General features: G+C 41.2%; 1 protein-coding gene across 2 annotated transcripts in view; it reads left to right on the top strand.

Annotated features, from left to right (window-relative positions):
* The window catches only part of ABL2 (ABL proto-oncogene 2, non-receptor tyrosine kinase), a 68583-nt gene that overhangs the window by 17109 nt on the left and 23582 nt on the right, over window positions 1-27892 (top strand). The window contains exon 1 of one of the 2 annotated variants that reach the window (XM_038412038.2): window positions 21428-22087. The exons of the other annotated variant lie outside the window; for it this stretch is intronic. Within the exon in view, the coding sequence (XP_038267966.1) occupies window positions 21985-22087 (103 nt within the window). The 5' untranslated portion in view covers window positions 21428-21984. Of the gene's footprint in view, window positions 1-21427; window positions 22088-27892 lie in introns of those variants that run through there. 2 annotated transcript variants of the gene reach the window in all.

Raw genomic sequence — 27892 nt, 5'->3', positions numbered from 1 at the left:
GACATACCTAAACACCCAATCTGAAATAAGTGTCTACACCTAGATATGCACCATAAAGGTGTGAATTAAAACTGATGTAATTATTTCAGAGTAAGTTTGTGTGTGTTCAAGCCCCAAGTCAATATTTAGTTTTTACCATTTTGATATTTCGCACATGCTCTATGAAATCTTAGTAATGTTAGTAAAAGTAATGTTTTGTGATAGCAGTGCTGCTAAATACCACAGTACTTTACTTGGTGTTCCTGTTTTACAGATGGGGAAACTTTCAGAGTGTGCTGAGGATTAGCTGATGTTTGTACAACAGTTGCTTTTTTTTATAGCAGCTGGCTTGTAGCTGATATGCAGTACGATAATGCACTAATGGATTAGCATTTTTCAAGTGTCCTGGCCCAAACAGAAGTGGAAGTGAGCCATAATAGGGGAAATCTTTACAGTGCTTTCTCGGTTGGAAAACTCTCCTTTTTACACTGGAATATGAGTCTGTGTGTGAAACAGTTACTGCATTGTAGGAGTATGGTATAGGTGATCTGTGGTACAGGCAGAGCTGGCTATGTTCTTTGAAATACTGATGCAGCCAGAACGGTACAATGCTATGTACATTTAAAGCGAGATGGTAAGAGGAGCAACTACATACCTTTGCCTAACCTACAAAATCTTCAGCATACCACTAGGGGATGCTACAGTTCTTTAGAATCAGCATCCTACCACTAACCCAGGAACCTATCCTTGAAACAAAGCCCATTGCCAACTCTGTCCACATATCTATTCAGGGGACACCATCATAGGGCCTAATCACATCAGCCACACTATCAGAGGCTTGTTCACCTGCACATCTACTGATGGGATATATGTCATCATGTGCCAGCAATGCCCCTCTGCCATGTACATTGGCCAAACTGGACAGTCTCTACGTAAAAGAATAAATGGACACAAATCAGATGTCAAGAATTATAACATTCAAAAACCAGTCGGAGAACACTTCAGTCTCTTTGGTCACTCGATTACAGACCTAAAAGTGGCCATTCTTCAACAAAAAAAACTTCAAAAACAGACTCCAACGAGAGACTGCTGAATTGGAATTAATTTGCAAACTGGATACAATTACATTAGGCCTGAATAAAGACTGGGAGTGGATGTGTCATTACCCAAGGTAAAACTATTCCCCCACCGTTCCTCACACGTTCTGGTCAACTTCTGGAAATGGTCCATCTTGATTATCACTACAAAAGTTTCCCCCCTCCCTGCTCTCCTGCAGGTAATAGCTCACCTTACCTGATCACTCTTGTTACAGTGTGTATGGTAACACCCATTGTTTCTTGTTCTCTGTGTATATAAATCTCCCCACTGTATTTTCCACTGCATGCATCCGATGAAGTGAGCTGTAGCTCACGAAAGCTTATGCTCAAATAAATTTGTTAGTCTCTAAGGTGCCTTTTCTTTTTGCGGATACAGACTAACACGGCTGCTACTCTGATACCCATCCTACATTGGCATGCTTAAGAGCTTTGTTTTCTGTTTGTAGCAAAAACCTCTGGGCTCTTTTGAGATTAGGATGCTATTTATGAGGAATCCATCCTTGGAAAACAACTCCTATTTAGGAAAGCACAAAGATTCATCGATATTAAGGTCAGAAGGGATCATTATGATCCTCTACTCTGACCTTCTGCACAACGCAGGCCACGGAATCTCACCCACTCACTCCTGCGATAAACCTCTCACCTATATTTGAGCTATTGAAGTCCTCCAAGCGTGGTTTAAAAACTTCAAGGAGCAGAGAATCCTCCAGAAAGGATGCTACAGAGGAAGGCGAAAAACCTCCAGGGCCTCTTCCAATCTGCCCTGGAGGAAAATTCCTTCCTGACCCCAAATATGGCGATCAGCTGAACCCTGAGCATATGAGATATCTGAATACTAAGGTGGAGGTAGGTATTGTCACTTTAAAAAAAAAAAATAGTGGTGGTGATTCCAAGAGCTCTCGCTCTTTCCTTGGTTCAGTACTGAACCAATGCTCCTAGATTGGTGCCATGGTCATTTTGTATCTATTAGGTTCCATCCTAGAGAGTGCCATGCTTCAATGGTAGGTGAGTGATTTGACCATTGTGAACCACTGGATTCTCAGTTTGAGGGTTGTTAAGCAGACAGTTATTAAGATGACTACTTGGCCCTCCACCTAAGCCCCAAATCCCAAAGCTCCAAGTGTCACCAAGCCGTTGTCTGATGGCCCAGGATGACCTGACCACTACAGGAAAGGAGGAGGGAAAAAAAGGGGGGGGGGAGAAAATGGACACCAGAGATAACATAGGAGTGCTTATAGAAGGGGCATATCAGTTTATCATCAACATCCAAATCCTTTAGTCCCATTTCCCCATAATTCTCCAACCTCTCAGGCAAGTCTGAAGTTTCCTAGGGAGACAGACCCCAGCCTCTCCAAATTCAGTATCTTTACCACCACCACCACATCCCTGTGACATTCTTTCAGCAATCCAGTCTTCTTGGGTGTTGCTTTTCCTTTCCCACTCAAGAGCTGAATCTTTTATATAGATGTCAGACCCCTCCCATTCCCAGAAGCCTGTGAGAGGGTTGGCTAATTGGAGACACCAGCTTGGGTTTTCTCCCCCCATGTGACAGTTCACACTGTCACACCTATATTATACACACACAAACAGTGTTTAGAAACCTTTGGGAACGAGTGGTGTAAAGCTATATAAATATTAAACTGCTGTTAAACATGCATACTGCACCTGATCACTTCAGGTTTTATTGCTGTAGAATTACCTCTAGATGCTCCAATGCTCTTCTCTAACCTGCAAAATGGGGATAATACTGACCTAACTCATAGGGATGTTAAGTATTTTACCTGGTTGTATACAGTGCTTTGAAGATTAAAAGGGCTTTGTAAGTGCTAAATATTGAAGTACTGCCTTTGCCACTGATTCATTCATTTGGTAGACTATTATTAAACAAGAAAAATGCATTTCTGCTGTGATTTATTTTTTAGACAGTGTTGCAGAGATCACTTGCTGGTAGGGATGTGGCAGCGTGTCTGAGGAGAGATTGGCTTTTATGTTGATTTATTTGACTTGCCTTGAAATGTGCAATCGCAGCACTTTTATAAATTTGTTGAATGTTATCTAATTTAACTTTAGATTCTGCAGGTATAGTCCTACTGTATCATTTGGCAAAATGCCATTTTCTTATGCCATGCAGAACTTGGTAAAAACCATGAAATGCTTATGCCTCCTTATAGCAAAAATGCTCAATGAAACAATAAGTATTCTACTCATTAAGACAAAATTGACACAGAGAAGCTTTCTGTTCTTCAGCACTGAGTAAATGACTGCTGTCTCACAGCTGTGCTAAATCAGGACAGAGACTCTTTCCACACAAGTACTGTTTATTTTATGTATATTTACATAAGCCTTCCACAATGCAGTTATCTAAAAAAAGTTAATAAATGAGATCATAAAATTAAAATGTCCACACTACTATAATTGGTCTATACTTAAAATACAGACTTTTGGGATAATTTTTGAGTACAAAAACCAGTTTATAATTAAGATTGTGATTGAAAACCCACAATTTAGGAATCTGAGAAATTATGCTATAGCTACAGTATTCTAAACATGTCTTTTTGCTCACATGCTGTTATATAAGCCAGGGTTTATTGAAATGGAAGGGGATTGTGCAAAGGCTCTCATCAGGCCTCCATTCCCAACATTTTCCCCTTTTGATATGCCCATTTGTCCAGCATTTACTGTGCACCATTTTTTCCTTTTCTTACAGAAAGAGCAAGAAACAGTGTCACATGTTTTTTCTGTTGCCACAGGGAAATAGTCTACCATGACCTTCATAGCTGTGGGAGCCTTAAAAAATTGCAATTGAGAGAGTCTCTTAAAACATTTATTAGTAGAAAAACAATTTGGGTGCTTTGGAAACAGTTACACTCCGTATTTTATACTGCATAGTGCTTGATTTCTCCAAACTGAAGATGAGTCTACATGGCATCATTCCTATATTACAGTTTCTGATTCTTCAAACAGCCAGTTAAGTGTATTTTAAATTGTGAGCAAACAGTGCCACTCCATGGGTCGTATTGTGTGAAATGAGGCAACCTGGGGCCCAAGTAAAGGGAGATTGCCTTATAAGCTCAAGAATTGGTGCTGGGGGTTGCATCATGAACACTGACTCAAGATACTTATTTCGTCTTCTCCTTCAGCTGAATGTGGCACCCCCTCCCCATATTGGGAAAGAGATTAGTGAGTCGTGTGCTCCAGGAATGTGTACCGTTTCTGTGTTGGCCCTCCTTTCTCCATTATGGTTCTTTTGGTATCTTACTCCCTAGCCCTTTGTTCTATGGGGCTCGCTCTTCTATGGACTGCTGTGCTGCCATCTCTTGTGTTGGGTTCCCTCTTTGCCGCCTCAATTTCCATTCCGTATTGCTCCCCTCATTGCAACTAAGTCCTCTCCCTTTCCCTATCTTACCCTTTCTATTCTCAATTGTGTCCATGGCTACTCTGTGCTTTTACTCCTCCCAGGAAAAGTAATGAAATGTGAGTAAATACCTCTTTCCATATCTTGTTGGTTTCCATTACCATCATACCAAATTCCTGTTCCTTTGATTGTTTCTCTAGTCCCAGTGAAACTTATGAATCTATGCCCTAAGTCCTTAGCCACATTAGAAACAGAATGCCAGCTCTAGCTGTAGAAACATATATGTATAATAGGAAATCCAATTTCTGTGGCCAAAGTTGGCATCTTGATTTTGTGGACATTAGAGAACTATGGCTTAAATTTTCTTCCAGTAGAATCAAATTTTCTTAATTAAGTGCTGGTTTGCAATAGCTCTGGCTCCTATGTAGTGCTTTTCATTTGCAAGACTCAGCGACTTACAAAGGGAAAAGTAAGAAATATTGTTCTCATTTTACAGATGAGAAAATTGTTACAGTTAAACAAAACAATTTGCCCAAGTGCATGGAGCAGGGGTGTAGCAGAACTACTAACTCCCAGTCCAGTGCCTTATCCATAGGACCACACTTCTTTCTTAAAGTGTGCCAATGGACATTTTCTATCAATTTTGTCCTTTACCCTCTAACAAACATGTTTTGTATTTTATGGTGTTTTGAAATGAAAACAAACCTGGTGTCAGAGCAGTTTGGGGATTATTTATGTGAAAAGTACTACATCAGAGCAGGGTGGATTTGATTTAAATCACTAGTCAGGAAGATCTATTTAATCATGGATTTCTACATAAAAGTGCATTCTTGTTGGTTGTTATAACCTTAATACATATTCTTCACAATGATATGTATTCTGGTTTTTTTCTTCATAGCAAACATAATATTTTAACAAAACAAGCATATGAATTTTTGAATTTAAATATTCAGGTTTTTTAAAATCAGGTTTGTTTTTGTTAAAATTGTTTAACTAAAATAGTTAAATGAAATATTTTAAAAAACACCCAAATTACATTGATTACGTCAGCCAGGTCAACATGAGAAACTTAAAATATTGGCTTCTGCAGCTAATGCGGTTGTCTTCACCTTCATTTTCCTGTTTGTTCATAATCTGGAAAAGAAAAACAAGCTTTCCTGCTTTTTCAGGTCCCAAACGATTTCTCAATTTGGAATGAATTAGTTAAAGGAAGAAAATATTCTTTCTATACCGGCAGAAGAAGCTACTGCCGTTAAAAGTGAGATTATCACTTCAACAGTCTCTGAATCCAAGTGCTTAAGTGACTTCCGTCAGTTCACTGGTGTGACTTTTTTTAAAACATCAGAAAACGTATAGTTTTTGAATGGTTCACCCTTAACTCTGAAGTTTATTATAATTGTCATTATGGAGGAATGATTGCTGGATGTCCATGTCATAGCCAACTCCTCTTCTTCAGCAGTTAAGGTTTGATCCTGGTACCGCGTATTGAGAATATTTTCAAGAAAATGAGCTGGAGATGGGGCTTGTCTCATTCATTTTTTTAATGCTTGTAATTTAACTCTGTCATTGCATATTTCTCTTTTTAAGATCTCACTCAGTTCCTTCCAGTGTCAGCAATAAAACAGCTATTTCCCTGCATTTTGTTCAAGGCTACAGAAATAGACCTTAAGGTACTCAGCATGTGTTCAACATTTCTCTTAAGCCCAGTGTTGAGAACTTTGGCTGTGACAGTGGCATCTATTTTTTTACAATTTTGTTCCTAAATTGTCAGATTAGGCCAGTTCTTGATATAGTGCTGAAAACAGTCCACTACTGAGTTCCATCGCACGTCTTGTGGGAGAGTTACTTTGGTTTCTCCTCTTTTTTCAAAGCAGCTGCTGCGAAGTGGTTGTTACGGAAGTATTTTGCAGTTTCAACAACTTTAGCCTTTATTTCTGGAACACTGAAGTCTTTGGATAGGAGTTGCATCAAATAAGCACTGCAACCGTATGTTATTAGCTTGGGACTCTCTCTTCTAAATAACTTCTTCTAATCTTGGATACATTAGCATTGTCTGTGACCAAGCTGCGTACTAGATATTTGATTTTTTTTTTTCACAGTTTGTTATAGCTTTTACTGCTACTTCTTATAAGTATTCTGCTGTGTGTGCATTTCCTGATGTATCAATTGTTTCTGTAAGGAAGACAGGTACATACAACAGGATCATTGTGGACGTTGCTCCACCCATCAAGACTCAAGTTAACAATTTCATCCTCTAGACATTTTGCACACTGCTCAATTTCTCTTTCATACACTTTATCCAGCAATTTGCCTGCGACATCTAGTCTTAATGACTGAACCGTGTTAATGAAGTGTGGGTTCTCAATCATATGGAAAGGAGAGTTGGTTGCATAAACAAACCGGGCACTTCTTCATCAATTGTAATCTGCTGGTTCTTATCACAAACTTCTCTATGGTTGTTTCTGGATGATGGAGATTTTTTTTTCTTTTTGCTACAGGTGATGTACTGTGGTTATGTGATATACATTATGTGACTGAAACACTATCATTGATAGATAACTCAAACTATAGAAAATGATGGTGATCTTGAAGGTGGATAGTCTTCAGAATCCTATATGTTGAGGATGGAGTCTCCTAAACAAAATAAGTCAATGTAGTTATTTAATTATTATCATACTTTAATTTAATATTACTCATTGCATTCACTGACTCTCAGTACTACTTTAAAGGTGAAATTGTAAAAGGAAGATCTGCCTATTTCAGCTATTGTGAGTTGTGATTGTGAGTTGCACAGATGCTATTGTAATAGTGGCTATGTAAGTACCTGAAATTAGAAATATTTTGACTCTGTATTCTGCACCATGACTACATGAGTGTCTCTTTACATTTCTTTGGATATAAACTGAAGCTGCAGGTTATTCAGTACTAGTGATGGACAGCCTTGAAGAGTGAAGTCTTTTAGCCACAGAAAAGGTACAGCATCATCAAAAGTGCATTGTCCCACACCCTGCCTCTCCGACATGCTTCAACCCTTACCTGCAGGAACTACTTGTGGGGATGAAGGTAGAGTGAATTCCTCTGCCTGTATGTAGAGAGTGCAAGCACAAATGTCAGTTATCACGGAGTATCTTGTAATGTGGCTATTTGTCCACTTGGCAATCCCCTTGTATTTTTGTTTGCTACTTGGAAGTAGAAGGGCTAGATGGCTGTCTACTTTCCTTTTTCCTATGGGACCAGGGCTCAGTCCAGACTGAGGTCTTTAGATTTATGAATGAATTCTCAGTTTATTCTGAACATGAATTTTCTATGACTGGGATAACTTCTCAGGACTCCTCAGATAATGAATAAGAATATTCTTTCACCTCTAGAGACAGATCCCTCAAGGTTAAGGATGGAGACCATTGTTCAGAGTGAAATATTAATAGTAATGCTACCTGACTCTGTCTTGTCCATAGGAAACTAAAAACTTCACCTATTATGATCAGTCCCTGAACTTTCAAAAGCACACAATCATGCAATGATTTTGGGGGAGAGTGGGTGAGGAGGAGAGAAAAATGGCATTTTAAAAGTTGTCCTACATTACATCTCAAGCCCAGTCTCTGGAAAAACAAACAGGAATGTTTGGTCCTCTTAGCAACATGCCTGAGAAGGCAGCTGTGCTGTCAACATTCATGTCAGCCAGAGTCTCTGTGCTCTCTGCGTGATGATCCCCACCCCAAGTCTCCAGACAAGAACTGATAGAAATGCTAACAGCTGTTGGATACTGTCCCACTGAGTTTATGAATCTGTTAATGAGGGTAAATGATAAATATCAGTGACTCCTACTTCTTGGACTGGTGCTTGTTCTTTATCAGCAGTCTGTCTGAGGTGGTGATGAGAAGGCAGTACTCCCCTAACAAATTAGAAGGAGACATGTAATAAATATTTTTCTTGCCTGTGTGTGTGGAGGTTGAATCTTAGTGCTCGTGAGACTGGGGACTTCTACTTCTGGCAAAGGAAGACACAGTGAATGTTGATATGTACTGTACAAAGTTTCTTCATATGCTCTGCCAATGCACTTTAGGTGGTGGATGAGTTCATGTCCCTAAAATGAACCAACTCTATTAGTACCTATACCTCTTGATTTTCCAGTTTTGGCCTTTGCTGGAGCCTAGATTAAGAATCTGACTAAATAATGTAGTGGTTCTGTAATACTGGAAAAGTGTCCCCTAAAAGCTAAATTGACCACCAGACCCCAAATGAACATTCTGTCAAAAGGCAGCCCCAGGCTGGGGTGCCCTTTTGCAGTAGGCTATAGTACAGCAGGTTTGCCTGCCTCAGTTCTTTCTTAGTCCGGTCATAAAAAGCATAGTCCCTTGCATTGTCCAATACTAAGACCCACTTCTAGGCATAATTCCTGTAAATGGACAGTAGTTTGTAGAAATCTCATGGTAAAGCCATTCTTCAAATTCCCATAGTAACACTTAACAACAGGGATTTTTCCATGCCTGTCTCCAGGAGCACCATTTCCAGGTCATTCACCTATGACTCCAAGAGCACTCATCTCCCAGTTCCTTTCTGCCCTTATTCCAGGGCCCCCCTCTCCCAACCACCCACCTGGCACTGGTGCTCTGGCTTGGTAAAGATAGCAAGCTAACCCCTCCACTGTTCTCCTAGTCCTCCCCCCTTTTCAGTCTCCCACCATCAGCTTTCCAGCTCAGGAAGGTCAGCAGACTAGCCCCTCTAGTGGTCTCTTAGGCCTCAACCTTTGTCAGCCTCCTGCTCAGGCAAGTCATCAGGCTAGGCCCTCTGCTGGCTGCCTAGCCAATTCCTCCTTATTCCCAGAGAGGGCCTATAGAGCTTTCTGCAGCTTCTCTATCTCTCACAGACACCTCTCACTTGCCCCTTTCCTTGGTCCTCCAGTCTCTGCTCTCTGGCAGTGCTTACCTGACATTCTCTTTCAGGCAGCACTGTCTCTCCTGGTTTCAAACAGCTCTCACCTGCTGGTCTCCTCCCTCTGAGGTTAAAAGGAGTCACTAAGACTCTAATTGGGGTTCCACTGACCAGTCGCAGGAGCACTCTTCTCTCCAAGAATCAGTGTTACCATGACACAATCCCTCCCTAATTTAACTTGAAGAATTGACCCACATTTTATATATTTGGCTCAGACTAGGACAGAAAGTCACTTTATATGTGAAGAACAAAGTCCAAGCTTGTTCATAATTCTCCCTAGTTATCTTTATATACTATATCTGTCAATTAATTAATACATTCTAATTGGGTGAGTCAGTTTTGCCTTTAGAGTACACACCTGTACTCTATTAAATATTGTTGAGTATCATCCTATCATCTCTTTCTCAGTGCTGCATTTTTCTTTTGTTGGCACACTAACTAAAGCAAACATAATAATGCCAGTGGTCTGAAGTCAGTTGTGGAACAAGAAGGCTCCAATATTAGCATTAGTAAAATGTTGCTACACCAGCTGTCACTGTTGAAAACCTTATTTTAGAAATACTGGTCTCTTTCAAAAGAAATAAATTGTCCTTTATATTGAAACCCACTCTTTCTTTTGAGACATAGAGCAGAGGGAGAGGATTGGAAGTAGGAGTAGACAATACAGATCTGCAACTAAATTTTTATCAGGGCAGAGCCAACTTGTAATCTAATCATTCTCAAAAAATGAGTTAAATGGTTTCAGATACTACACATGCCCATTGCCAATTTTTGTGGGGATCTTTGTAAATCAGCTTCCAAGTTGCTTTTAATAGCAGCTTCCATAGGATTTTCATACGGCTAGAGTCACATGACATGTCATCAGCAAAATTGCCTTCAACAACAACCCTCCCCCGCCCTTTTTTCAACATCCTTGGAACTCAAATGTGGCTGAAGTTAGTGACGGATAATTATAAACGTAAGTTTGTGGAGGAATAGGAGACTTTTTTCTTTTGTACTGAGACTTTGCTTTCGTAGCAGGGATATTCCTTTGCCTTTTATCTCGGGGGTGTTTTTTATTTGTTTGTTTTTAAAAGATATGTTTTAGTTCAAAAGGAATTATTTTGGGGAAGCTCTATGGCCTGTGTTAGGAGGTCAGACTAGATGATTACAATGGTTCCTTTTGGTGTTAAAATCTAGGAAGCTTCCTTCACTTTATTTTCTCCACACCCTTATAGTGATTCTATCAGTTGCCACTGTACCACTGCCAGCTTTCTTCCGATTTAAGTATATGTATCACTTTAATGTAGGGATTTATTGGTTAGATTGAATCTATTGTAAATGAACAGGGGATTTGATGTTGCTATGCAGTACTATGGCTGAATCAGTATGAGTGATGGCTAAAGGGAATGTCTGTGGAGCTGTCATTTAAGCTGAATTAGGGAAAGTCACTTTACACTTAAATAAACAGGTAAAAATAGGTTATTAGATTTGATTTCCTGCCATAAATCTCTTGCTTCTATGGGCAAAATTATTAAATTAATCACTTTCGAAAAAATGGGGAGAAATTCTACTGCTGCTAACAATTGTTCCACTGGTTGCTGTGCATCACTTATACTTGATCTCCCTTTGGCGGAAGAAGGGATAGAGTTTTGGCTAAATTGACAAGTTTGAATTTGATGTCAATCGTGAAAGGATATACTAGCCTTGGTTAGTCAGTCCTTGTAAGTGTGGTGATGATTCTCTGTTTAGCTAAATGCCTTTGATCAATATGATTTGTAATTTGCCATATTACTTAACTTTTCCAGACTCCAGATCTTGAAGTTCACGTTTATTGAAATTACTGTTCACTGGCTCTTCAAAAAGAAAAACACAAAAATGTGTGGTGTTTATACTTTGTTTTTAGAGATATGGTTTAACTTGCATTTTCCCTAGGATGTGCTGCTGGAAGGTGCTATCTGAAAGCATTGGGAGGCTATAGGTGCTTAATAACAATTTTTATTGCTATGTTGACTTAACAGTATGCTGACATTTAATTTGTAAACAATAGGAACTCTGCACAGTTCTGGCAATGCTGACGCTCAGCAGGAAGCGCATAGTTATTCTAAAGAAATTTTAAACTGAACTATTTCACAAACCATTAGCATTAGAGCAACTTTCTATTATAAGCTAAAGGGTCCATTATCTAGAGGCTGTTGTACAACACTGGCAGTCAGAAGCTATAGGTTCTGTTTCTGGATCTGCCACTGACTTGCTGCATAACCTTAGGAAAGTTGCAGCCTCTGTACCTCGGTTCTTCATTTGTGAAAAGCAGCTAATAATTCTTAGTTATCTCAAGGGAGTATTGTGAAGCGTACAGAGCACTTACAGGGTTGGATAAGATGCTCTAGAAGTGCAGAATGTTGTTAAAATAATGTTCTAGAACAGGGGTGGGCAAACTAAGGCACGCAGGCCATTTTAATCCAGTCCTCAAGCTCCCACTGGGGAGCGGGGTCTGGGGCTTGGCCAGCTCCAGCCAGGGAGCAGGGTCGGGGGCTGCTCCACACGGCTCCTGGAAGCAGTGGCATGGCCCCCTCCCCCCTCCTATGCGTAGGGGCAGCCAGGGGGCTCCATGCGCTGCCCCCACCCCAAGCACCGCCCCCGCAGCTCCCATTGGCTGGGAACCACAGTCAATGGGGGCTGCAGGGGTGATGCCTGTGGACAGGGCAGCGTGTAGAGCCGCCTGGCTGCGCTTCTGTGTAGGAGCCGGAGAAGGGACGTGCTGCTGCTTCTGGGAGCCGCTTGAGGTAAGCACTGCCTGAAGCCTGCACCTCTGAGCCTCTTCCTGCTTCCCTACCCCCTGCGTGAGCCCTGGTCCCCCTCCCGCCCTCCAAACCCCTCAATCCCAGCCCTGAGCATGCTCCTGCACCCCCAACCAGAGCCCTCACCCCCTCACATATCCCAACCCCAATTTTGTGGGCATTCATAGATTCAAGCTATCAAGGTCAGAAGGGACCATTATGATCATCTAGTCTGACCCCCTGCACAACACAGGCCACAGAATCTCACCCACCCACTCCTGCGATAAACCTCTCACCTATGTTTGAGCTATTGAAGTCCTCAAATCGTGGTTTAAAGACTTCAAGGAATAGAGAATCCTCCAGCAAGTGACCCGTGCCCCAAAATTCCTTCCCGACTCCAAATATGGCGATCAGCTGAACCCTGAGCATATGGGCAAGATTCACTAGCCAGATACCCAGGAAAGAATTCTCTGTAGTAACTCATATCCCACCCCATCTAACATCCCATCACAAGCCATTGGGCCTATTTACCATGAATATTTAAGATCAGTTAATTGTCAAAATCATGTTATCCCATCATACCATCTCCTCCATAAACTTATCGAGTTTAATCTTAAAGCCAGATAGGTCTTTTGCCCCCACTGCTTCCCTTGGGAAGCTATTCCAAAACTTCACTCCTCTGATGGTTAGAAACCTTCATCTAATTTCAAGTCCAAACTTCCCGATGACCAGTTTATATCCATTTGTTCTTGTGTCCACGTTGGTACTGAGCTTAAATTATTCCTCTTCCTCTCTGGTATTTATTCCTCTGATATATTTATAAAGAACAATCATATCTCCCCTCAACCTTCTTTTAGTTAGGCTAAACAAGCGAAGCTCCTTGAGTCTCCTTTCATAAGACAGGTTTTCCATTCCTTGGATCATCCTAGTAGCCCTTCTCTATACCTGTTCCAGTTTGAATTCTTCCTTCTTAAACATGGGAGACCAGAACTGCACACAGTATTCCAGGTGAGGTCTCACCAGTGCCTTGTATAACGGGACTAAAATCTCCTTATGTCTACTGGAAATATCTCGCCTAATGCATCCCAAGACCACATTAGCTTTTTTCATGGCCATATCACATTGGCGGCTCATAGTCATCCTACGATCAACCAATACTCCAAGGTCCTTCTCCTCCTCCGTTACTTCTAATTGATGTGTCCCCAGCTTATAACTAAAATTCTTGTTATTAATCCCGAAATGCATGACCGTACACTTCTCACTATTAAATTTCATCCTATTACTATTACTTCAGTTTACAAGGTCATCCAGATCTTCCTGTATGATATCCTGGTCTCTCTCTAAATTGGCAATACCTCCCAGCTTTGTATCGTCCACAAACTTTATTAGCGCACTCCCACTTTTTGTGCTGAGGTCAGTAATAAAAAGATTGGTTCCAAAACTGATCCCTGAGGAACTCCACTAGTAACCTCCCTCCAGCCTGACAGTTCACCTTTCAGTATGACCCACTGTAGTCTCCCTGTTAACCATTTCTTTATCCACCTTTCAATTTTAATATTGATCCCCATCTTTTCCAATTTAACTAATAATTCCCCATGTGGCACGGTATCAAACTCCTTACTGAAATCTAGGTAAATTAGATCCATTGTGTTTTCTTTGTCTAAAAAATCTGTTACTTTCTCAAAGAAGGAGATCAGGTTGATTTGGCACGATCTATCTTTTGTAAAACCATGTTGTATTTTGTCCCATTTACCATTGACCTCAAAGTCCTTAACTACTTTCTCCTTCAGAATTTTTTCCAAGACCTTGCATACTACAGATGTCAAACTAACAGGCCTGTAGTTACCCAGATCACATTTTTTTCCTTTCTTAAAAATAGGAACTATGTTAGCAATTCTCCAATCATATGGTACACCCCCTGAGTTTACAGATTCATTAAAAATTCTTGCTAATGGGCTTGCAATTTCATGTGCCAATTCCTTTAATATTCTTGGATGAAGATTATCTGGGCCTCCCCAATTTAGTCCCATTAAGCTGTTTGAGTTTCGCTTCTATCTCAGATATGGTAATATCTACCTCCATATCCTCATTCCCATTTGTCATGCTACCATTATCCCTAACATCCTCATTACCCTTATTAAAGACTGAGGCAAAGTATTTGTTTAGATATTGGGCCATGCCTAGATTATCCTTAACCTCCACTCCATCCTCAGTGTTTAGCTGTCCCACTTCTTTTTTCTTTTTCTTCTTATTTATATGGCTATAGAACCTTTTACTATTGGTTTTAATTCCCTTTGCAGGGTCCAACTCTACTTGACTTTTAGCCTGTCTCACTTTATCCCTACATGTTCTGACCTCAATAAGGTAGCCTTCCTTGCTGATCCCTCCCATCTTCCACTCCCTGTATGCTTTCTGCTTTTTCTTAATCACCTCTCTGAGATGCTTGCTCATCCAGCTTGGTCTACACTCCTGCCTATGAATTTTTTCCCGTTTCTTGGGATGCAGGCTTCAGATAGCTTCTACCCGCCATACAATTTCTATTCCCAGATATGGCCCTCAGTTCAAAAGGTATGCCCACCTCTGTTCTGGAACCAGGGTTCTCAACTGGAGTTGCAAAAAGATGTCAAGAAGCTTGCAACTTCCTTGCCCTACCAAAGCTGCTAAATGAGAGAGTGGTCCCAAGGCAGCCCCAGCATGGAAAAGGTTGAGAACCACTTGTCTAGAACTAATGAGGGGATGAAAAAGCAGCGTACTTTCCTGAGTCATATCCTTGAGGAGGAAAAAGATAGGGCTTTTTAGACAGAGACCACTGCCACAAGGAAAATGTCATAATTCAAGGAAATAAAAAATCTTCTCCCACATATATATATAAAAAAAAAGTACAAAGCTGCTTCTTGAGATCAACAAAATATCACTAGATGATACAACTACCCCAAGCAGAATTTAGTCTCTTAAAATTTAAGACATGTCTTATAAAGCTGTTAAATAGTCAGATGATTCACATAGTGAACTGGAGCCAAAATATATGTCAACACCCACTTAAGATGCTCATCTTGGACAAAACAAATCTGTTTACACAGAGTTTGAAAGGAAGTTAATGCGTTCGCTAACACAGTGCTAAAGCTTTAGTTGCACAACTAAACAGTTCTTTATATCAAGGAGGAAATTTTTGTTCTTGTGAAAAATCTTATTCAATATTCCTGTCATTCTTGTCATCCCAAGTTAAACAGAGCCAGACTGACTTTACTGCATGTACTGAACTCTGGTCCCAAAGGAGGCACTTAGAAGAAGTGTGGCTCATTCTTAAAGGGATACAATGCAGCCCAGTGTAATCCAAGCAGTCAGCTGTCTTGCCAAACCTGTGTAGTCATGCAACAACTGGGAATTTTGTTCTGTGGAAAGCAAGAGAGGGGTGGCAGGGAAGCAAAAACCAACCAGACAATCTTAGGAAAACCTTAACAAAATAAAAGGGCTTAGTAGCAAAAGCAAATGCTACCTTGCATTTCAAAACGGTGAGTAAAGTGCTTTCTTTTAGATATTTCCCTCCTCCCTCTAGAGGGAATTTAGCCTTGGCACAACGTTTACAAGTCTAACATGCTTAGCATCATATCAATTAATAATTTACAAAACTGTTTCACAGCATGTCAGTCTTCCTGTAGGGATTTTATACTGGCTCTATCTGAAATGTATGTAATATAAAATTTACCTGGGTGATACATCCAAGTTAGTGTATTGCTTTGGAGGATCTGCCATACAGATTTACTCCATGTGACCAAAGGAAGCCTTTTCCTTTTAAGGAATGGCATGGTTTAATTTTCTTAGTATTTTCCCTAGAGATCTTGATGAATAGGGTTTGTTCAGGTCTATACTTGCCATCAAAGAGCATTCAGAACCAGTTCACATCTCCTGTTTTCAGCAACAAGTACATTTGCTAGTTTATACAATGAGAGCAAATCTCCAATTCTTTGGGTATGTCTATACTGTAGTCATAGATTGCAGCTTGTGTAGACATACCCAAGCTAGCTTTAATCTACCTGCTTTCGGGTCCCAAAGCAGTGAAGCTGTGCAGCAGGCACTTCAATATGGGATGTAGAAGCCTGCTCAGAACACTGAGTAATTATCCTTTGTCTATCAAATGGTTGACATGGTAGAAATATTAGAGAAACAGATTGCAAGCATTTTTATCCTTGTGCGGATCCAACTCTGCTCTGAGCAGATTTAGATGACTTGGTGATAAAAAGCCTGTGCCCTGAAACAACTACCCCTCTTACTTACTTATATCCCGAGTGTCTCTCCATATGCTTTGGGTATCCTTGGCATAACTTAAAAAATCAACAAAATACCACCCAACCATAACGAACCTGCAAGTCAATAAAAATTATAAACACTACCACTGGTAGACAGCTTCATTGGTTCTAGACTAGTGGTGGGAAAAATGCTTTAAACAAGGCCACATACTTCATGTTGCATGGCTTAGAACACTTTGCTTGTAGTCTCTCGATACAGAAAAGCAAAGTCTTTGTCACAGTAAAGACCACAGAGGTTGAAATCACAGCCTAATTTCATTTGAAAACTAATCTTACTTTTACATAGGAAAAAAGGAGGAAATGGATTTTTACTCGGCAGCAACATTAGACCTCCCAGTGGGAGTTTCAAACTCTCCCTCTTCCTTCCTCCTTCAGAATATATGGAAAATGAGTCATGAGAGGCAGCACACAAAGACAGACATAGTAGTGATGGAGGTTAGCCTGGCCTTCCGTTACAAACAGCTGACATTGCCTTGCCCAATCCTTTTTGGTATCCCAGTCACACCACCACAAACGGTGGCAGCAGGGATAGTGTTCAAACAGCTATGTGCAGAACTACGTGGGCGAAGGTATCTTTAAATAACTAGAAGTGGGTCTTATTCCCTGACTGTGTCAACATGAGTTGTTGTTCCATCCTACTGAACCAGAGAAGTGAGCCAAATGTAATGCTGAGTGTTGCAAATGTAAGCAGTGAAGTGAGATCATTTTCTGCTGCTCAGAGCTATCCTAATTTACACCAGTATGAAACTAACCAGATTGTCAGTTTTTACTGCTTCCATTCAAAGTTCTATGAGCAACAGTGAGATTGGCAGGACTCAAATCATTTTTGTTATGTTGGTGTTTGAGGAAACTATGAGCAGCAGCAGAGGCCAGGCGTGGAAGGATGGGGCCTAAAACCTGATGGGGGCGGGGGGGGGGGGGGAAGAGTTGGAAAAGTAATAAATATTGTCCCCATCTCCTTGATTTAGCTAGGAGGTTCTGGGGTGTGAGAGAAACAGATAATGCTGCTGCTTTCTTCCAGTTTCATGTAGAGTCTGGGTTGGGGGGTCTTCAAATTTATCAGGCTGGAAACTGTGGAAAAAGAAGCCTCCAAGCAGGGTTCAGGGTCAACACCCTAGCAGGAAACTTACTTGGTGCTTCCCAGCAAGTAGGTGGGATGGGTGATGTGTTTGGCTAATAGATTTAGTCCTCTGGCTAAAGCAGGGTTGGGCAAATTACAGCCTGTGGGCAGTTATAAGTCGGCTCGCGAGCCTTACCATGTGGCTCTCGGGCGCTGGATTGGGGGTTGGACCACGCGGCTTGCCCCCACTTTGGCCAGGGCGCTGGGTGGGGGGCTGGACCATGCAGCTTGGCCCCACTCCGGCTCCTGCTCACTCCAGTGGGAACTGCTGGGGTAGTGCCTGCGGATGGGACAGTGTGCAGAGCTGCCTGGCCATGCCTCCATGTAGAAGCCGGAGAAGGGACATGCTACTGCTTCCTCCGAGCCTTTCCTCAGGCCCCTGCCCCAGCCCTGATTTCCCTCCCACTCTCCGAACCGCTTGGTTCCAGCCTGGAGCATCCTCCTCCACCCCAAACTCCTCGTCCCCAGCCCCACCCCAGAGCCTGCACCCCGTCCCGCACCGCAACCTCAATTTTGTGAGCATTTATGGCCCACCATACAATTTCTATTCCCCGATGTGGCCCTCTGGCCAAAAAGTTTGCCTACTCCTGGAATAAGGTATAAGCACTTTTATACCAGTATAACTGCATCCATGCTAGAAGGGTTGTACTGCTTTAACAATACTGGTATAGATAAAGCAGCACAACTTAATAGGGTAGAAAAGGCCTGGGTGGATGGACTATTTCAGAATAGAAATAGGATATATAGAGGGACTTTGGAGAAAGAGAAAATATAGGGCAGGAGGGAAGGGAAGAGGGATAGCAAGAGATGTGGAGATCAAAAGAAGGGGAGAAAAGACAGAAATGATGCAGGAAGAGAGATGCCTGGATTTATTATAGGAAAGAGAAGAGGAGAAAGTGGAGTAAAACCAAGAAAGAAAAGTTCTTATCACAGCAGGAGGAACACAGAAAGGGATATTTCTTACATTTATTAGTCAACTTTCTGTTGAATAAATTAAAGCCAAATACAGTATACAATAGAGTATTTAACTGTTCAGTTTTCTTAAACTGCAGATGGTTGGTTGACTGTGATGAGCTTAGTAGTATTGATAACTTTCGTTCTGATTATTAAGCTCAGCGTATTAGTTGGTGTTGTGTAAACAATACTTAAAATTTACACTCTTCTAATAACTGGAATCACAGATGTGGTGAACCATTTCATCTCCAATTCGGGGGTGAATAGGAAGGGGTTTGTATTGTCCCATTTTGATAAGCTGTTTTACATTTAATATAGCTCTTGTCCTCCAAAGACCTCAAAGTTCTTTACAATCATAGATTTATCCTCTTAACCCCCATATAAAATAGGAATTATATTCATTTTACAGATAAGTATAAACTGAATTACAAGAAATTTTGTTGCCCAAGGTCACGCAGTGAGTCAGTGACAGATCCTGGGTATTTTGTGGACATATGCCTTTTGATGAATATGGGAATTCCCAAATGGATTCAGACAAGTGGACAATCTGTTCCACTATCCTGTCTCTGGAAGGGTCTATATTCTTCAGAGGAGATGCAAGAAGCACCGCAATCGACAATTATGGAATAATCTGCTCACAGGGTTTCTTCCTTATCCCCATCAATTAGTGATTATTTTAAGCCATACAACTTGAGTTTACACCTCTTTGGGGTGGCAGAAATAAATCCTTGTATTAGTTTTGTTGCCTTTCAGTCATGGAATAGTCACATGTTCTTGTGAATTTCTACTGAATTTTCTCTGCATTCATGTTTCCCATTAATTTAATGGTTTGTTAGCACCATTTGAGTTTTAGTAAATTTAAATAATTTTGTCCTCTGCAAATGTTGGTATCTCAGCATTCATCCCCATTTCCAGATCCTGAACTATAATTAGCAACACTGATTCTAGCATAAAAGGAGTACTTTGGCACCTTAGAGACTAACACATTTAGTAAGCATGTAACCTTCTGGATCCCTATTGTTAAAACATTGTACCATCCAAAATATTGATGATTTATTCCTACTTTCTAGCTATTAATCATTTACTGACATGTGACAATAATTTACATAAGAGTGGCCATACTGGGTCAGACCAAAAGTCCATCTAACCCAGTATCCTGTCTTCTGACAGTGACCAATGCCAGGTGCCCCAGAGAGAATGAACAGAACAGGTAATCATCAAGTGATCCATCCCCAGTCGCCCATTCCCAGCTGCTGGCAAACAGAAACTAGAGACACCGTCCCTGCCCATCCTCGCTAATAGCCATAATGGATCCATCCTCCATGAACTTATCTAATTCATTTTTAACCCTGTTATAGTCTTTGCCTTCACAACATCCTCTGGTAAAGAGTTCCACAGACTGACTGTGCATTGTGTGAAAAAAATACTTCCTTTTATTTGTTTTAAACCTGGTACCTATTAATTTCATTTGGTGACCCCTAGTTCTTGTGTTTTGAGAAGGAGCAAATAACACTTGCTTATTTACTTTCTCCACACCAGTTGTGATTTTATAGACCTCTACCATATCCCCCCTTAATTGTCTTTTTCCAAGTTTAAAAAGTCCCAGTCTTATTAATCTCTCCTCATATGGAAGCCGTTCCATACCCCCTAATCTTTTTTTTTTTTTGCCCTTTTCTGAGCATTTTCGAATTCTAATTATCTTTTTTTGAGCTGGGGCGACCACATCTGTATGCAGGCCATACCATGGATTTATATAGAGGCAATATGATTTTACCTCAGACGTCATGACAACCTAATTAACTTAATAGCCACTAACAAGAGACTTTATCAAAGGCTTGCTGAAAGTACAAATTGTCAACTCTTTCTCCTTTTGTTTAGTTTACATGCTCAGAGTTCTAATAGATTAGAGAAGTATGATTTACTTTGTATAAGTGGTGCTGGCTTGTACCTATCATATAATTATCATTCTATTTTTAATCATAGTTTCATCCAGTTTTCCTGATATTTGAAAGTGGGCTGACTGATCTGTGATCTGAGAATCACTTCTATTCAGCAATAGGTAAAACATTTACTGTCCTCGAGCATTTAAATGGCTATTTTTTTTAGCACTTCAGTCACTTCAAGTTCCACCTCAAGTCATTCATGTATCCAGTCCTAGTAATAATTTGTTCTTAAGTTTATCTATTTGTTCCAATACTACTACTTTTGATACTTCAATCTCTGGTGGTAGCTACTCTTTATTATCTCAGAGTAGATCTTGGATTGGCATCTTCAACATTTTTAGGGATGAAGAGCAAATCCCAACTAATTTAATTTCTTTGCAATTTCCTTGTCCTCCATTGACTCCCAGTAGGCCTGGTACCAGTGTTAATATTGTAGTACATTTAATTGGCAAAGAAACCAGTCCAAAGTTGGCATCCGATTGATTCTCTGTTCACCATCTTTTTTTTTGGTGATCTCTGTGTAACGCTGATTACTTTTAACATGCACAATATCAAGTGTACCTTTTTGTACCTGTTTAAGTTCTTTAGTGAAGCTTCCTGGACTAATTAGCTGTTTCACCTACAAGCCGGAAAAGAAGACCTTTCTTTTGAGCTCATGTAATTTCAATGAGTGCATTGTATTCCTAAGTGCTGGGCGCAAAGGCATGGTGAGTAAATACTGCTGCCAGCAGATTTTGAAAAAAACAAATGCAGTGACATAAGCCTGAAACTGAAAAGCTGTCCAAGTTGAGCTCTGAATTCCCCTCTTGCAGGGTGCTATTGATACCTTGGACATTTAGCAGCTGCAGGAATCAGGCTTGTGAATGGAGTCCCTTGTCTGCATGAACTGAGCCAATTAGAAGTTTCTTGGTTTAGCCAACAGGAAATGACACTGCAGCCAGTACCTAAATATAGTGTGTATGCATTCATATCCGTGATTACATACACACTTTCTTCCACTCAGAAGGTTCTCTCAGAAACTGGAGAAGACAGAGAGACAGAGCTGGCACAACTATAACTCTCAGCATAAAAGAAGACTGAGTTGTTTTGCTGTGAATATCAGATTCACAGCGTGAGGTTTCAAGCTCTAGACGTGAGAACCAGAAAAATCCTTAATATCATTGCCTGGTCTGCTCTCATTTTTATGGGCTGAGGGCAGGAGTATTCACGCTTGAGCTTGTCATTTTTTGGCAAGAAAGGAAAAATTTCAGCTTATTTGCTCTTTCAACATAAAAGCATCCGAAGGAGTGAGGGGCATGAAAGACGTCCCATTTTAAAAATATTTTTCTTGTGTTTAAACAAAAGTATTATAAAATCTGTTTTGGTCAAACAAAGAAAATAGCTATACTCTTGAACAACATGTGGCAGCTGGTGCTACGTGTATGAGTTTTTGGAAACTTTGTTAAAGCCAGTGTTGATGTTTCTCGTAACTGTATAGACTTGGTAGTTATTGAATATTCATTGTGGTTTGATGGAATTGAGCAGTGAGTCCTGCGCTAATGAGCATCTTGGGATTGCGTTTAAGAGTTAAACTGATGTACTGGAAACTCAGATTGTATCAGCTCACCTGGGGAACTTGGCCCTCGGAATATCCTCAGAAAGGTAAGCAGTACTGCCAAACCCTAACATTATAAAATCATCAGTCACGCCTCAAAAAATCATGAGATTTGACTTTAAAAATCATTTTGGTATTATTTCCTTTCTGACTTTTGAGATTTTTAGCTCATATTATCAAGCCTTTCTCTGCAACCCTGAGGGCTAGAAACTTATCTTAAAAACACAAACCCCACAGCCCCCAAAAAAACAAACAAACTGAGATTCTAATGCACTCATACTATTCCAGGAGTTTGGACTTTAAGAAAAATATCAAACATTACAGGAGTCGTGATAAAATTGAGTTGGAGAGAATTACTTCAAATCACTGAAATATGATTTGGAGATCAAATAATTTGGGATATTGTCTGAGGACGTGAATAGCTGCTACTTGACATCTGCAGAACAACTCACTTTGCCAGGTAGCTATTCTGTTAGCATCGATGCTGCTAGCTCACTTAATCTTAGATGGGTGCACTTTTCAGATATTACTTTCGCAGTAAAAATTAGTCTGTGTCCTCCCCCAAAATTGTTTCCATCTGTCATTCTACATGTTTAATATTTCTGGAAATGTGTATTGGCTCTCACAACCTTTTCCAGAATTGTAGAAGGTTCATTTAAGCCACTTTGAAATAGTTTATACAATTGACAACCACTTGACTTGTGTAGTAAGTCTCCCTAAATGACTTATACCTTGGAATTCTGTGGAAGAGGAGAAATGTGTAGTTCTCACATGCCAAAAGTGACTATTTTTAGCTTCCTCTTTCCTAAGCTCCCTGATGTGCAGAATATCACTTTCAAGTTCTAAGTTGCATAATTTAATATTTGAAGATGCACCCTTGCCTAAACCTCCTTACAATTCACACTTGCTGAGAGTTAGGCCATGTCTACACTTACTGGGGATTGACGCTGCTGCAATTGATGCATCGGGGATTGATTTAGCAGGTCTCATGAAGACCTGCTAAATTGACTGCAGAGTGCTCTCTGGTTGACTCCTGTACTCCACGAGAATGAGAAGAGTAAGGAAAGTTGCCGGGAGAGTGTCTCCCATAGACACAGTGCAGTGTAGACACCTAGTAAGTCAATCTAAGCTATGTTGACTTCAGTTACGTTATTCACGTAGCTGGAGTAGCGTAACTTACGTTGACTTACCCCGGTAGTGTAGACAAGGCCTTAGTGAAATCTGTTCTGCTAATGGGGATGTAGCTGTACTAGATTTCTCATCATAAGTGTGTACACAGTCCTCAGCTATCTTTCAAGTCTGTGCGTCTCTTCGTATTGCCTCTTTTACACAAACTTGTCATTGTGTCTGTAGTTTTGCTGCTGCTCAAGTGTGGTGATAACATAGATTTGCCATTATGGATTTTCTCAGCTCTCATAAAGCAGGTCACTTTTGCAAATATCCAAGATATTTGCTCTTTGGGTTTCACAAAGCTAAAGTACTGAAAGTGGGCTATGTTTGTTGCTCTCTTTCCTCCCACCCAAGAACAACCTTCATTATTGCATATTAATAGGGTCATTTTAGATTTTTTCCCCCCACTATGGCAAGTTTTTATTACCAATTCTATTAATATTTTTTCCAATAATATTGAGTTTTTTTTCTTCAATCATTTGTATGCCTGATAGCCCTAAAGATATCCCTCCTCTAATTTGTTATTGAGTTAAAGGTATTGGATGGAACTCCTTGCAGAGTTTAATTAGCTTGAAGGGTAAAGTGAGTGATCTGCTTTCTTCTTCTTGCGCTGATCGCCTGGTCTCCATAGCATTCCCAGGACACCTCCAACATGACTTTCCTACATAGTAGTGGATGCACCACTATTAGATTACTAGGTTAATTCTCTAGTATATAAGTGGAAGTCTTTTATGTCATCTTAAAATATATTTTAAAATTGAAATAAAGCCGACTTCTCTAGGTGCTTTTATTTTAACAATTCATTCCTTTCCTCTCCAGGGTGCTTCAAGGCTACTGGTGTTTTTAGGGAGAAAGATGAAGTCTCTTATACTGTAACAATAAATGAACCACTTCCACTCAGATTATAATATAAGATTTGATCTCCTGGAAAAGAGCAATGGGTCCTCTAATCTGCAGTTGAGCATCTAAAAATGGCAATGCCAATGTTTCAGTGGAAAGTGCAATGTCTTCATAATATATCTACTTGTTTGCTAGTGAGCTATAGTGGGTTTTCTTTCCTGACTTCAACTGGTGAACAATTTAAGCCCTAAAACAGAGGTTCTCAAACTGTAGTCAGTGGACTGCCAGTGGTCCGTGAGCTCCATTCAGGTGGTCTGCGGATAGTTTCCTCTAAGGTGCGCACCTGGGCAGTCGCACACAAGAGAATGAAGGGCCACCCACCTAATTAGTGGAACCGCAAAGGCATTGCTCCACTAATTAGATGCCTTGACCCTGGAGAAGACGCACATGTAAGGTGAGGTAGTGGCCTTGGGGGGAATAGGAGGTAGGTGGGATGGGGTAGTAGGCTGAGAAGAGGGGGTGGGGGAATTTGGGATATGCAGGACTGCTGTGGCCAGAGAAAGAGGTGACAGCTCCAGGGCTGTAGCTGCCAGGGAAGAGATGGCCCTCCTTCCCAGCCTGAGCTCTGTGAGTTCTGTGGTGGGGGAGAGACCACCCCCCCTTTCTAACCCCAGCTCGGGGGCTGCCGCAGTGAGGGGAGAGAGGGAGAGACCCCCTCCTTCCCAGCCCCAGCTCATGGGCTGTCATGGTGGGGGAGAGAGGGCACATCCATTGCATTGGAAAGGTAAGACTACTGATATTAAAATATGAGTTGTGCTTTTATTTGTAGAACAACAAAAGTTTATTTAGTTGTTGTGTTTTTTTTTATATAGCTCTTTTATCCAAAGTGCTTTACAATAGTTAGCTAACGGTACAAACAGCATTTGGAAAGATCATTAAGTGGTCCGCCAAGACCTTTAGCAATTTTCAAGTGGTCCGTGAAAAAAAAGTTTGAGAACCACTGTCCTAAAACATCCAAATTTGATGATCTGTAGGCTCTTTGTACGAGCCTGGTGTAAGTCTGGCAACTGGAATGCTGTATTTGGTTCTGGGCACTTCTGGGGTTCACAAGTTGTCTGGAATTGGGGAAGAAGCAAAAAATGATGTGTGCCACAAGGATGATCTGTTGTTTCAGAAACATCAAAAGGGGTGCAGGGGCAAGGTAAAGAATACATAAGTCTACAAATGTTTGGAAGGGAATTGACAGAAAGGAGAGAGAGGAATTCAGTCTAGTGCAATAGTGTACAATTAGGAGTAATGAGATGAAGACGCTTAAACCTTCAGTGACAAAAAGGTGTATTTTTTTTTTTAATGTCAAGATAGCTATTGATATAAAATCCTAGTGGAGACAAGGACCTGTAGCGTTTACCTTAGTGTGGCTGATCAAGGTTAACCCTGTACTCCTACCTGAGGTTTTCCACACTGAGGTAAACCCTACAGGGCCTTGTCTCCACTAGGATTTTATATCAATAGCTATTCAATTTTAAGTGAGGACAGCCATCTCAGTGTAAAAACAACAAAAAAAAAAAACTTTTTTGCTTCCCCTTCATCCCCAGTCTCTTCACCCCACATCACTCCCCTAGACCTCTTCTCCCCTTCAACATCCCCTGTCCCTTTAGCTGATGCCCTCGTATCTAAACCCACCACATAAATAAATAGTGAAACTGATGTTTGCTGCCATCACGTTGTTCATTCTGCTTGTGTGTTCCACCTCTTTCTGCACCCTGTGCCTGCCTTAGCTATTTAGATTGTAAACTCTTCAGGGCAGGGACTATCCTTTGTGTTTCATGTTTGTATAGTGCTTAGCACAACAGAGTCCCAGTCCATGACTAGGGCACCTAGGCACTATGGTATTACAATTAATTTAACAATAATAGCCAAATGAGGGCAAGGGGAAATGTAGGCTATCAGGAAAAACTCACAAAATATTTTTCCAATTCAAACAGAGCTCTTTCCCTTTTAGTCTCTTCATATCAAACCTCCCCTTAAAGGCAAGAAAAATAATCCGTGGTAACAGAGTTCATTCACTATTAGGTATCCCCTCTTAGCCAGGTGTGGCATCACAGTGCTCTGGCTGGGCTAGCTCCCCTGCTGATGGTCGCTCTGGTGCTTTCTCTGCCTGGTAACTCAGCCCTGCAGCCAGGTCACCATCTTTAGTTCACCCTTTCCAATATCCCAGTTGTCCCAACGAAAAGTCCAAAAATGCCTTTAACAGAAAGAAGTCCTTCCACCCTCTGTAGGGTTCCTCCTCAGCCAGTCTTTGGCACAATCTACAGCACTTGCTAGGCTTGATGATCCTTTCTAGGGGCTTATACCAAACAGTGAGGTCTGCTCCTTTACATTTGCTGTGGTTTTCCTTGGGCCACGTCTTACCTCTTGTCTCACACTCCACTCTGGGGCTCCCAGTCACTTCCCTGGTTAGTCAGAGTCTCTCCCAGGCATCATTCTGGGATGTATTAGCAGGAGTGTTGTAAGCAAGACACAAGAAATAATTCTTTCACTGTACTCAGCACTGATAAGGCCTCAACTGGAGTACTGTGTCCAGTTCTGGGCACCACACTTTGGGAAAGATGTGGACAAACTGGAGGAAATCCAGAGGAGAGCAACAAAAGCGATTAAAGGTCTTGAAAACATGACCTACAAGGAAAGATTGAAAAAAATTGGGTTTATTTATTCTGGAGAAAGCTGAGGAGGGGACATAAGTCTTCAAGTACGTAAAAGATTGTTATAAACAGAAGGGTGACATATTATTCTCCTTAACCACTAAGGACAGGACAAGATGTAATGGGCTTAAATTGTAGCAAGGGAGATTTAGGTTAGACATCGGGAAAAATTTCCTGTCAGGGTAGTTAAGCACTGGAACAGATCACCTAGGGAAGTTGTGGAATCTCTATCGTTGGAGGTTTTTAAGACAAGGTTAGACAAACACCTGTCAGGGATGGTCTAGATAATATTTAGTTCTGCCTTGAGTGTATAGGACTGGGCTGGAAGACTTCACAAAAGTCCCTTTCAGTCCTGTTATTCTATGATTATTGATAATTGCTGATTTCCTCTTAGCCCTTCAATCTAGAAAGTTAAATAAAAATCGCAGGCCCATCCACTTCTTTTGCACAGTGGGGGGGGGGAAGCAAGACGGAGCCAGATTCTGGCAACTAAGATTGCCCAACTGCTGCAGGAAGTGGAAGGATGCACCCCATCAGCAATGACTTCACCTGTCAGACAGAGGCCCCTCCTGACCTCAGCCCTTTAATGCAGGAGTGGACAGGGCCACTCTGAAGGACTTGGATCAGGAAGGGACTCTGTTTGGCAGGAGAAGTGGACAGGGCTCTATGTGGGTGGTCTCAGCTGCCAGGAATAGGCCCCTGGCCCAACTTGTTACCCTACTGCGCAGCTACTGCAACCCCCAATCTGCGGTTGCTCTTTTCTGCAAGCAGAAGCTGAAGACACAGAGCCTTGTCTTTTTCCCCTGCTAGACTGAGCCTGCACAGGGGAAGCAGGCAGGGCTGTGCTGAAGGGTCAGGAGGGGGACTCTGTCTAACAAGGGCACCAGTGCTCAGTGGCTGTGGCTTTCCACTCCTCTCCTGACTGGCCTTTCAGCGTGGCCCCATCCACTTTCTCTGAACAGTGGTGGAGAGAGATGGGCAGGAGCTGTGTCCTGGCAGCTGAGACCACCCAGCTGCTGGAGGGAGGGAAGACTTCCTCAGCTGCCAGATGGTTATTAAACCTCCCCACCCACTGCCTTTTGGTTGGTGTTTTTTTGTTTTTTTACTGATTTTTCTCCCATTTTTAATTTTTTTTTTAAA

Source organism: Dermochelys coriacea, chromosome 8 (genome assembly GCF_009764565.3).
Source record: "Dermochelys coriacea isolate rDerCor1 chromosome 8, rDerCor1.pri.v4, whole genome shotgun sequence".
Classification (NCBI taxonomy): domain Eukaryota; kingdom Metazoa; phylum Chordata; order Testudines; family Dermochelyidae; genus Dermochelys; species Dermochelys coriacea.
Note: the sequence above shows the minus strand (reverse complement) of the source record. Positions and strands in the feature narration are given on the sequence as shown.